Here is a 13325-nt window from a genome sequence, read left to right as displayed (position 1 = left end):
CTCTCTTTCTCTTACACACATTCTCTTACTTCCACTGATACTTCACCAACATTTTCCCTCCTTTCATCAAGACAAGCATTGTGATGGACAGAAACAACTACACTCAGAGAAGGAACACTTGGAATTGAATGTAAAATATTAGCACTACTGTCTATCTACCCAGGTTACTTATACCTTCGGAATCCAATACTTAAAGTGCAACAAGAAAATTGGATTTACACACATATATCTAAGTTATACTGTAACACATGTAAAATGTATGAGATTGCCTGTCATCTAGGGGAGGGAGTAGAGGGAGGGAGGGAGGGAAAAATCTGGAAAAATGAATATAAGGGATAATGTTATAAAAAAAATTACTCATGCATATATACTGTCAAAAATGTATAATTATAAAATTAATAAAAAAAAAAAAAAGACAAGCATTGTGCAGTAAGAAATCTTTCAGCATTCCAAGGTGAGTCTTACTTCAAACAGAAAAGGCATTTCTCAGTATCCCATTGGGCTCTTAATGCCTGGTTGCTAAGTGTTGGCTGTGACAGTCATAAAGATCATGTGAATTTTAGTAGACAAATCCCAACTCTGGTTCAGTTTTCTCTTCTGGGATGATGAAGGTTGGACCAGATAGACTCTAGAGTCTCAGCTCAAAATCTTGTGCGATGGTTTAGGAGTTGGTGACCTTCAAGGATGTGATGGTGGACTTCACTGAGAAGGAGTGGGAGATCCTGGACCTTTCTCAGAAGGAGCTGTACAAGGAGGTCATGCTGGAGAATGTCCAGAATCTGCTGTCCCTGGGTAGGGACCATTTCTTGTCTTTTCTTGGTTTTAGTTCTCAGGCCAAATATAGCATAAGCAGGAGAGAATGGATGCATCTTCTGGTGCTTCTGAGCCTTAGGTGCTTGGTTCTCTGGGTGTTTCAACTCTCCATCCACTTTGTTCTTTCCTTGTAGCCTTTTTAAAATGAATCAATTCCTTCCAGTTCAACAGCTAGGGCCATAGATGATTAGGGTTTATTGCCAGTAATATCATGATTTCTGTTTGACTGATTCTTTTTTTTTTTTTTTTTGCTACTTTATTTCTTTTAATTGTATTTTTTATTATAGCTTTTTATATACAAAACATATGCATGGGTAATTTTTGAGCATTGACCCTTGCAAAAGCTTCTGTTCCAACTTTTTCCCTCCTTCCTCCCATTCTCTCCCCTGGATGGCAGGCAGTCCCATACATGTTAAATATGTTAATGTATATGTTAAATACAATATATGTATACATATTTATACAATCTTGTTGCACAGGAAACATCGGATTTTGAAAGAAGGTAGAAATAACCTGAAAAGAAAAAAAAATGCAATCAAACAGTAACAAAAAGAGTGGAAATGTTACCTTGTCTGAAATAATTTCCCAGCGTTCTTTCTCTGGGTGTACCTGGTTGTGTTCATTACAGATGAATTGGAACTGATTTGGATCCTCTCATTGTTGGTGAGAGCCACATCCATCCAAATTGATCATCATGTAGTATCATTGTTGAATTGTATAATAATCTCCTGGTTCTGCTCATTTCACTCAGCATCATTTGATGTATGTCTTTCCAAGCTTCTGTATATTCATTCTGCTGGTCATTTCTTATAGAACAATAATATTCCATAACATTGATATACCACAATTTATTCAGCCATTCTCCAATTGGAGGGCATCCTTTCAGTTTTCAGTTTCTAGCACAGTGGTGTTTATATTCAAACAAAATCTCACACTCTGTGCCACTCAGCCCATTTGTCACAACCTGGTAGACTGCATCTGGTCCTCAGGCTGTATTTTGAGAACCCCTGTTCTAGCCACTATGAAAAGGGATGCCAGAAACGTTTTTGCACTGTAACGTGCTGTTGTCTCCAGAAGCTGCCGATTGCTCTCTGGGAGGAGATCTGCTGTGTCAACTCAAATCTCTCGGACAGATTCTTCTTCCTGTAGAGAGCCAACTTCCCTTCCTGCAGAGAGCAGCCTCAAGTCTCATCCAGACAAAACTCCCTCCTTTCCTCTAGAGCTGCCCTCTTTTATCCTCCCAGAATGGGCGTGGGATAATGGAACTAGAGAATTGTCAAGTACTGACTTAGCACTTAGTAAGAACCTAATATCTCATTATCTCATTAGCACTTAGTAAGAACCTAACACTCTTTGAGATATAAGACCAGTAGAAACACTGTTGGATCAAAGAGTATGCTCAGTTTGATAATTCTTTGAGTATAGTTCCAAATTACCTTTCAGAATGGTTGAATGCATTCACAACTCCACCAACAATGCATCAGTGCCCTAGTTTTCCCACATCCCATCCAACAACATTCATCATTATCTTTTCCTGTCATCTTAGCCAATCTGACAGGTATCTTACTTTGCATTTCTCTGATTAATAATGACTTGGAGCACCTTTTCATATGACTAGAAATAGTTTCAATTTCTTCATCTGAAAAGTATCTGTTCATATCCTTTGACCAATTAACAATTGGAGAATGGCTTGATTTCTTATAAATTAGAGTCAATTCTCTATATATTTTGGAAATGAGGCCTTTATCTGAACCTTTGACTGTAAAAATGTTTTCCCAGTTTATTGCTTTCCTTCTAATCCTGTCCGCATTTGTTTTATTGTGCAAAATCTTTTTAGGTTAATATAATCAAAATTTTCTATTTTGTGGTCAATAATGAATTCTAGTTCTTTTTTGGTCACAAATTCTTTACTCCTCCACAGACCTGAGAGGTAAACAATCCTATGTTCTTCTAATTTATTTATAATCTCATTCTTTATGCCTTGATCATGAACCCATTTTGACCTTATCTTGGTGGTGTTAAGTCTGTGGCAATGCCTACTTTCTGCCAGCCTAATTTCCAATTTTCCCAGCAATTTTTGTCAAATAATGAATTCTTATCCCAAAGGCTGGTTCTTTAGATTTGTGTTTGATTGATTCTTGATGTCTGATTGTGTCATTCCCTTCCATTTGTTGAAATCTACTTTTTTTGTGAATTTCTTTCTTTAGTTAGCTTTTTTAATCTCCTTTTGGGCAATTTAACTTTTCAATGACTTGTGTTCATTGGATTTTTTTTTCCATTTCACCAATTCCATTTTTAGGGGGTAGTTCTCTTTTCCATTTCACTAATTCTGTTTTTTAGGGAGCTATTTTCTTTTTCCATTTTGCTAAATCTGTTTCGACCAGAGTTTTTTTTTTTTTTTTTCTTTAGACAATTTCTGTGTTTCTTTGGCCATTCCTCTATAGATGAGCATCTATTCATTTTCCTATTCTTTCACGCACAAAAAGAGGCTCAACAGTTATTTTTGCACTTATGGGTCTTTTTTCCTTGCTTTTGATATCGTTGGTATGCAGACCCAGTGGGGTTACTGCTGAATCACAGGATATGCAGAGTTTTTTTTATCCCTTTGGACCTAATCCCAAATTGCTTTCCAAAATGATTGGATCTGGTCACAATTACACCAACAGTGAATTAGCTTTCCCCTCCTCCCTTCCCACATTCCTCATTATCCTTTCCTGACTTCCTAGGTGATATGATAGGTGTGAGGTCTCCTGAGAGTGCTACCCAGGTGTTCAGACCATCTCTCCAGGATGCTGTTGGTGTCACTGATCAATGTGGCTCCATCAGCTCTGAGTAGTTCAGCTTCCCCTGATTAGGCCTTTGGCTCATAAATAGATTTCAGCCATTCTAAATGCAGTCCACACAAACCATGCCATCTGAATTTCGCCACCATTTGCAACAGACCAGTTTGTATATTTCCAAGTGTTCTGTCCCAGATGAGTAACTGGGGTACTGTACAATAAATCTCTGAAAGGTGATCAGTCCTTTTCAGGTAAAATCTTGCTGCTTCTAAGTGAGAAACAAACTATTGTCCCCTGGAGAATCAGTTTAATCTGTACTACTGAATCTGGCTGTTATCTTGGCCTATTGCTGCCCTTTCTTTTCAAGGGCCAGTACTATGTCCATCTCCTGGGTCACTTTCACATCCTGTAGGTCTCTTCTCCTCACAGAGAGCCAGTCTATTAAATGCCAATTTTTGCTACAAGAAGATATCGATGAAATTTTACTCTTTTGAGGTTAGTAAGGAGAAGGGCATGAGCTACCTAAGTCTTTAAGTCCTCATTGCTTTTACTTTTAATACTCTGTGTATCCTTTTTTTTTGCCTTTCTGTTTGATGGTTTGTTTTTTTCAGATGTGGAGCCCAACTTTGAATGGAATGAGAGTAGACACCTGGGACTTATTGTGGAAGAATGTGACCTGCAAGGATTCATGAAGGATGGTCCCTGTGCCTTGACTCTGAAGAAAATCCATGCCTTTAACATTGAAGTAGATAATCTGAAGTTTGACTGTGAATTGGATGAAAGTAGAAAGAATTTCAGGCAATTTTCTTCGTTAAATCACTATAAGAAAATGAATTTATGGAAGGACTGACTTGTGGATAGTGAATATCAGAAATGTTTTCCTGAAAAGGCAGACCGTTTTCATTCTCAGAAGAAACCTGCTGAAATTCTAATGAATCCAGGTACTCAAGGGAAAATGTCCTTCAGCAAGAGTTTAGATCTTACCAGACATCAGAAAAATGATAAGGGGGAAATGCTTTGTGTGGGTAGTCAAGATGGAAAGGCCTTGAGTCAGACTTCTAAGCTCATTACTCAGTAGGCAATTCATATAAGAAAGCAACCTGATGAGTATGATGAATATCAAGCAATGTCATCCCATCATTCATCTCTTCCTTACCAATGTTCAGTTAATCCTGGAATGAAAAAACCTTTACCTGGTGAGTGGGGGAAGGCTCATAGTTGGAACTCAGACCTTGATAGATGTCAGAAGATTCATCCTGGAGAGTTTTATAAATATAATGAAGGTGCGAAGACCTTCACACAGCAATTCTTTCTAGGTACACTTAAGGGAATCCACACCGGTGAGAACCCTTTTGAATGTAATCGCTGTGGAAAACCTTTTGCATCTAGTTCTACTCAGTAATCATCAGAGAATCCACACTGGAGAGAAACTTTATAAATGTGGAAAGACTTTTAGACGAAAGAATAATCTTGCAGAACATCAGAGAATCCACACTGGAGAGAAACCTTATAACTGTAATCAGTGTGGAAAGGCTTTCACACAGAGTGCCAATCTTGCTAAACATCAGAGAATCCACACTGGAGAGAAACCTTATAATTGTAATAAATCATAGATCACTCCAGTCTTGCTAAACATCAGAGAATCCACACTGGAGAGAAACCTTATAACTGTAATTGGTGTGGAAAGGCTTTCACACAGAATGCCAGTCTTGCTTTACATCAGAGAATCCACACTGGAGAGAAGCCTTATAAATGTAATCAATGTGGGAAAGCTTTTACTCGAAAGATTAATCTTACAATACACCAAAAAATCCACACATAAATTTAATCAATGTGGAAAGACTTTCATAAAGAGAGTCCTTCTTTCTTTATATCAGAGAAACCATACGGGAGAAAAGCCTTATAAATGTAATCAATGTGGAAAGTGTTTCACATGCAAGAGAGATCTTAGCAGACATCAGAAAGTCCACATGGAAGAGACACCTTTTGAATGTAATCAATGTGGAAAAGCTTTTACACACAGTTCCTGTTTTGGTAGACACCAGAGATCTCACATTGGAAAGAAACCTCTGAAAGGCTTTTGCTTAGAAGTGAAACTTTGTTGAACATCAAAGAACCCACACTGGAGAGAAACATTTTGAATGTAGTCAGTGAGGAAAGGATTTCACACTAAAGTCCTTTCTGGCAAAGTCAGAGAATCCTCCCTGGAGAGAAAAGTTATAAATGAAATTAATGTGGAAAGGCAGTGAGCTACAAATCTAAGGCTGGTAAACAGCAGAGAATCCCCACTAAGGAGAAGCATTATGATAATAATAAACATGAGATGATTTCACAGAGTGGCTTTATATGAGGCAGTCCACACTGGAGAGAAACCTTATTAAAAATTCAATGTGGAAAGGGTTTCAGCAAAGGCAGGGGCCCAAGGCCAAGGTGACTACCAAATACTTAATGGCAGCACAAAGAAAACTGTATTCTAGTGGCAGAGTACATGCAGGAGGCAGTGCCCTTTGCTTCCATTGTGGGCACCCCAGACATCAGGGTGTGATGGTGGGAGAGGACTGGGAAGAAGGCTCAGTGGGGGATTTGGCTGAGAGCGAGGGAGGAGTTCTGTCCCTGAAATACCCCACTGAACATGGAGTAGTCATCACCTGGAGGGGCGTGGAGAGCTGGGACCATGCTTTCTATAATGCATTCCATGAGACCACCAAAGCGTCCCCTGAGCTGCTCACAGAAGCTCCCTGACCACAAAGGAAAGAAAGGATGACACAGATTATGTTTGAGACTTCAGCCCCCTGCTACGTTCCCTGACATCCAGCCTGACTGCCACCCTGCCTCTGGCCATGCCCCTGGTGTTGTGATCAACTCTGGGAACGGTGGTACCAACCAGTGTCCATGTTTGAAGGTGACATCCTTGCAAGAGCCAAACTCTTACTGGCTCTGACTGGCTGTGACCTGACAGACTCTGGCATGAAGATTTGGATCCAGGACATTTTCCCTCCTGCAGCTACTTCGAGCCAGAGTGTGTGACATCATGAGCCGGGGCCTTTGCCCCTTTTGCAGCTGCCACTGGAAAAGAGCCCTGAGCTCCCTGAGCGTCAGGTCATTGGCCTTGACAGTGCTAGAGTTGGAGCCCAGATGCTCTCTTCCTGTGGAGTCCACCAAGGTCCCTTCAACTCTACCAGGTTCATTATCAGTGCGGGAGGCTTGTCTGCCCATCCCAGGTGGCCAAGTGTCATCACCACATACCCAGGCCTTTCTGCAGGGAAGCCCAAAGAGATGACTGCCCCAACCCCCAACCCAGTGAAAATCAAGCTCCTTCATCCACCTGAGCATTTTGGTTTTTTTCTCATCTGTTTCCTTTTTGATCTGATTTTTCTTGTGCAGCAAAATAACTGTGAAAATATGTATAGAAGAATTGCACATTTGACACATATTGGAGTACTTGCTGATTGGCTGAGGCAAGGGAGGGAAAACATTTAGAACACAGGGTTTTGTAAGGGTGAATTCTGAAAATTATCCTTACATGTTTTTTGTAAATAAAAAGCCTTAATTAATAGAAAGAATCATTCCAGATATTATACTATGCAGTGTGACAGAGGGTTTCTTGCCTCTAGGAAGTCTGTCCTGCTTGATAAAAAATAGCTAGTTAACATCAGTCCAGATGTTTTAGAGAAGGGTGGGGTGGAGAAGGTACAGGTATTGTTCTATATGGAAATGATGTGATATCTTTAAAAAAAAAAAAAGTTACCTTTGTGTCTTCTGCTCTCATTTATGTAATTGCCTAAATTGCCTCCTGCCCCAACAAGGATGGACAGGAAAACGTTAGAGAATTTCCTGGAATATTATGGGATTGATGCCAGTACTTGGGGCACTGGAGGAGCATTTCATGTTCCCTGATTTAAGACCAGTTCAAATAACAGTGTGCACATTAAAGAGACTTCAGGAAAATGAATTTCAGACATCTGCTTTCTGCAGCGGTTTAGTCTGTTTAGATTGTCATTTCTCAGGGTTTTTTTGAACCCACGTGGAGACTCCCGATTGGTAGTCTTCAGCCCTTCAGGAGGCTGGTTTAGAGAAAAATATAAGCCATGGAGCAATTATCATGGTATTGAAATAATCTTGCTACCCTTAGTGGTCCAGGTCATAAAGTACTAAATTTCTAAGCCTCAACAACCAAGTAAAGGAAACTGAAGCAGAAAAAGGACTTGCCCCAAACTCACATGACCTTTACAGTGGCACAGGGAGCAGTCATTAAGAGCCTAAAAAAAGAACGAAAAGATGTCCATTTGAAATGACAATCATGTTGGGAAAGAAAATACAAGCTGGAAAAATACCTTACTGTGAAATGCTTCTCCCTATGGAATCAAGGAGAAGGTCTGTGTTCTCCCATTAAGGTTTGAGAGTCTGTGGAGGCAAGAGAAGGAGGGTGATGTGAAATTCCTGCTCACCAGAAGTGTCCCAAGAGGTATGTGAAGAAAATTCTACAAAGAGTTTGTGAGAAGCCACCAAGTCCTGTGCATTCTGGGGAGAAGAGGAGAAAACATTACCAGTCATTGCTGAGGAGAGAGCAAAGAAAAACAGATCCTTGGTAAGAGATCGTAATCTGGGGAAGAGAATTGAAATATTGAAAATGTATTCTTTTGAGTTCCCTATCACACCTTTTTCCCACCTGGTGACTCCTGTCATGAGAAGTGTGGCCACAGAAATACACTGACCCCAGTCTCCATTCAAGTTCAAGTTTTTCCTTTAAAGTTTTTTCCTTGACCATTCTCAAGACTTTATTGATTCCCTGACTCCCTGGTTGTTTTTGTCATTGTCTTCTTCATTAGACTATGTTGGTATTGGATAGATTTTTGTCTTTCTCCATAGTGCTAAGCACTGTCTGGCACATAATAGTGCTTAAAAGATGTATATTAATTAATTGATCAACTGGCAAAGGAAAAAAAAAAAAAGATACATTCACAATGTGGTCTGGATTGATTGCTTCCAGCCTACTGAAGAAGAGCTCATTTTATTGAAGCTCAACATGACACTAGGTATCATGTGTCATGACCAAAAGTCTTTGCTTTATGATTGCTTTCACTTGCTAATAATGGCTCCTAATCTAATGTTCCTGTTTAGTTATATAGAAATGTGCAATATTCTCTTCTCTAAAATTTAATGGTCTCTGTGAGCAGGTTTCTTGGGGAGTTTCTGGAGGCAGCCTGAGTTTCAATTCAGTATAATAATCACCTCAAATGCAGCCCGGAGTTAAAAGTCCAGATCCTTTATTTTCTCCTTCAAAACAGCCTGGTTAGCTTTCTTAGAAGCCTATCTCTCTCCTTGGTTCCGAGAGTTCTTGTCGATAGTCCTTTGTCTCTTCCAGCTGCTGCCTCTAGCTCAACTTTGAATCCCCAGGCAGCAGAAAGGTGGAATATGGGATGAATCTGACTTCTCCTCCCAGAGTGTGCTGTCCTTTAGTTAGCCCTTTAGTGGGCTCCTCCTTATATATGCTCTCTTAGAGGTATGAACTCTGGACAAAGGTGTGAGTCTTAAAGGTGTGAACTCTAAGAAGTACTAGAGAACTGTTAAGTACCATGCTAAATTAGATAGTTATTGTCTCTATCAATTCCAGTGACTTAGCACCTTGTAAGAATGCTAACAGAAATGGGTAATTATACTAGAGTTAGGTATTATTTTATTAACTGGACCTGGTGGTAGAACTAATTTTGGAGACCAATATTGTTAGAATATTTATGAGGAATAAATTATCTGAAAAGGCCCCTAGCTAGACTCAGGATCATTGGCAATCAACAGGTAAAAGGATGAGTGAAGAGGCAGACAGAATGGCCATATCTATACATTCCTGAATACCTAGGAGGACTCATCCATTTTTCCAACCTGTTACATACAGAATAGGTTTGGCCAATGTACTTGGTATTTGATACTCTCCTATTTCAAGCACATTCAGATATGATTCATTTTTCGAGAAGCTCTATTACTTTGAAATAATATTCTTTCATGTAGATAAAACTTCATTTTTTCATCATATTGGTTTCTTAAATCATGATTTATGTTTTGTTTATAATGTATATTTGACTTTGAGCTTCCTTATTGAACTTCTGCACAATGGAAGCTTATATGAGTGTTTTCCTAGATTATGGTAATAAATAATATTTATCATAAACCACGAAGGCTTGCCTTATGACATTGTCTGATTCTCAAGACCTGGAACAGTGCTGGGCACAGAACAGCCACTTTGTAATGCTTATTAATATGACCTAAGGAATCATCAATGGGAGGGATTCAGAGAGGCCTGGGAAAACTGAGGCAGAACTGGTACCAAAGAGCACAAGGGTAGTTTCTGCTCTGGGGAGAGCCTTCATGGCTCTGCTCCAGCCCAGTTCAGACAAGACTCACATGAAGAGATTTTCTTCAACTTTCAATCGGTAAGAGGAGAGCTTGACCACAAGAAATGGAGGAGGGAGAACAGGAATTTAGGGATGGGATGGACCTTCAAGAAGAGAAAAAGAACAGGGACTAATGATTTTGGGGGTTTTCCCTTTCACTTGTAATGAGAGCTAGGTGAAACAGTATGTACCACAAAACAGATTTTCAGAGTGAGAAAAAGGAAAAAGAGGTTTATTATGATCTCCTAAGAACGGGCATCTCCCATCTGACAAGGTGTTTGTCAGTTTAAAAAGAGAGAGAGACACATGAAAGAGTGTTCCAAATCACTACTGATCAGAGAAATGCAAATTAAGACCACTCTGAGATACCACTACACACCTGTCAGATTGGCTAAGATGACAGGAACAAATAATGATAAATGTTGGAGGGGATGTGGGGAAATTGGGACACTAATACATTGCTGGTGGAGTTGTGAAAGAATCCAGCCATTCTGGAGAGCAATCTGGAATTATGCCCAAAAAGTTATCAAACTGTGCATACCCTTTGACCCAGCAGCGCTACTACTGGGATTATATCCCAAAGAAATACTAAAGAGCGGAAAGAAACATATATGTGCCAAAATGTTTGTGGCAGCTCTTTTTGTTGTAGCTAGAAACTGGAAGATGAATGGATGTCCATCAGTTGGAGAATGGTTGGGTAAATTGTGGTATATGAAGGTTATGGAATATTATTGCTCTGTAAGAAATGACCAGCAGGAGGAATACAGAGAGGGTTGGAGAGACTTAAATCAACTGATGCTGAGTGAAATGAGCAGAACCAGAAGATCACTGTATACTTCAACAACAATACTGTATGAGGATGTATTCTGATGGAAGTGGAAATCTTCAACATAAAGAAGATCCAACTCACTTCCAGTTGATCAATGATGGACAGAAATAACTATACCCAGAGAAGGAACACTGGGAAGCGAATGTAAATTGTTAGCACTAATATCTGTCTGCCCAGGTTGCATGTACCTTCGGATTCTAATGTTTATTGTGCAACAAGAAAATGATATTCACACACATGTATTGTACTTAGACTATATTGTAACACATGTAAAATGTATGGTATTGCCTGTCGTCGGGGGGAGGGAATAGAGGGAGGGAGGGAAATTTGGAAAAATGAATACAAGGGATAATATTATAAAATATATATATAATAAAAAAAAAATAAATTTAGTCTAACAAAAAAAAAAATAAATAAAAAAAAAAAAAGAGAGAGAGAGAGAGAGAGAGAGAGAGAGACAGAGAGACAGAGAGACAGAGACAGAGAGACAGAGACAGAGAGACAGAGAGAGAATCCCAATAGACTTTGAATAGCAAATGCCATCAGCTGCCAGAAAAAGAACTATGGAGATTAAATGTAAATCAACACATGCTTTATTCATTTTTTTTGTCTCCCATGATTTTTCTCTTTTTTTAAAATTTTTCTCTCCCAACTTGATTTATAAAGGAAAGTATCAAAAAAAATTTTTTTAAATAAATGTCCATCTTTTCCCTGAAGGATTAGGCTCAGTTTTGCTGGCTAGGTGATTATTGATTATAATCCTATCCTTTGTTCTCTAGTACATTATATTCCAAGTCCTCTAGTCCTTTAATGCAGAAGCAGATAAATCTTGTGGCACCCTGACTGTGGATCCACTGTACTTAAATTATTTCTTTCTGAATGCTTGTGATATGTTTTTCTTGACCTGGAAGTTTAGGAATTTGGCTATAATATTACTAGGAGATTTCATCTTGGGGTCTCTTTCAGAAAGTGGTTGGCAGATTTCTTGCAATTCAATAGAAATTAAATAAAATATCAGGACTCTTTTCCTTGATAATTTCTTGAATGAAGATGTCCAGGTCCTTTTTAATTTTTTTTTTTTTTTGATCATGGTATTCCCGTAGACCAATAACTTTTGAATTATCTCTACTTAAGAACAGACTTTAAGTGTGTTTTGGAATCAAAGGGTATGCATGTTTTATAACTCTTTGGTCATAATTCCAGATTGTTCTCCAAAATGAGTGGGTCAATACATAATTTCAGTAACAATATGTTATCGTCCCCAATATAATATCAAAATGGTATTTTTGATTTGCATTTCCTTAGTCAATAATAATAAGTTAGAATATTTTCTCATATGCCTGTAGTTATAATTTCTTCATTAGACACTACCTGTTTCTATCCTTCTAAGACTCAGTGGTCCTCAAACTTTTAAAATAGGGGGCCAGTTCACTGTCCCTCAGATGTTGGAGGGCCAGACTATAGTAAAAACAAAACCTTACACTCTGTCTCCGCCCCTCAGCCCATTTGCCATAACCCGGAGGGCTGCATAATTGTCTTCAGTGGGCAGCAGTTTGAGAACCCCTGCAAATATTGGAGACATGACATCTTCATCTGAAAAGTTTTCTCTAGAACAGGGCCCTTTATTCTTCTCCTTCAGTTACCTGCCCCTGCCCCTCAGTGGGCCAGATATGACAGCTTTGGAGGCTGAGACTCCAGGCCAACCCAGCTGTCCCCAAAACTTGCTCTGGGATAACTTAACATTCTGCCTAGAGTGCATAGCCTTTCATTTCGGTCAAATCTCTATCTAGGGAAATGAGGACCTCCCTAAGATCTTGTTAAGGTTCAGACAACTTCTGGACTTGTAGTCACTTGTGCTGCTCACAATGAATTGTGAGGCATTTTTATTTTGCTATATAGGAGTTTCTTAGGGAGCTAAGTATTTCCTGTGCTATTGTGCCGTTTTACCAGAACCCGCTCCCATTCTTTTTAGCACATCTTCAGGGAGTTTATCTAACAAATGTGGCAGTAAGTTGAGTAAGTTGAGCTACCTGCTTGAGGGAAAATGATGTAACTCAAAAAGGCTGCAGCTAAGACCAAAATGTATGGAGACTTGGTTCAATCAGATGAGTGAGCATCAGTCTAATTTCTGGGATGCAACACAGTGTGGATCACTTCTGTGCTACCACAAACATTTTTGTACATCTAGATCCCTTTCCCTCTGTTAGGTTCTTACTAAGTGCTAATGAGATAATGAGATATTAGGTTCTTACTAAGTGCTAATGAGATAATGAGATATTAGGTTCTTACTAAGTGCTAAGTCGGTACTTGACAATTCTCTAGTTCCGGCCTTTTACTGGGACTTTTACTTGTGAATTCCTGGAGAGGAGCTTGCATGCTTAGGAAGAGCAAGTTCATTGGTTGAAGTAATTTTTCCCAGAAGCCCTTGCATTATCCCACGCCCATTCTCTGGGAGGATAAAAGAGGGCAGCTCTGGAGGAAGGAGAGAGTTTTTGTCTGGACCAGAATTGAGGC

General features: G+C 39.3%; 1 protein-coding gene across 1 annotated transcript in view; it reads left to right on the top strand.

The window, feature by feature from the left end:
• Positions 1-669: 669 nt before the first annotated feature.
• LOC141565026 (uncharacterized) overlaps positions 670-13325 on the top strand; it is a 37993-nt gene continuing 25337 nt past the window's right edge. The window contains exon 1 of the mRNA XM_074308009.1: positions 670-792. Coding sequence (XP_074164110.1) covers positions 690-792 — 103 coding nt within the window. The 5' untranslated portion in view covers positions 670-689. The remainder of the gene's footprint in view (positions 793-13325) is intronic.

Source organism: Sminthopsis crassicaudata, chromosome 3 (genome assembly GCF_048593235.1).
Source record: "Sminthopsis crassicaudata isolate SCR6 chromosome 3, ASM4859323v1, whole genome shotgun sequence".
NCBI classification, from domain to species: domain Eukaryota; kingdom Metazoa; phylum Chordata; class Mammalia; order Dasyuromorphia; family Dasyuridae; genus Sminthopsis; species Sminthopsis crassicaudata.
The sequence above is the reverse complement of the archived record's forward strand: the minus strand, read 5'-3'. Positions and strand labels throughout refer to the sequence as shown.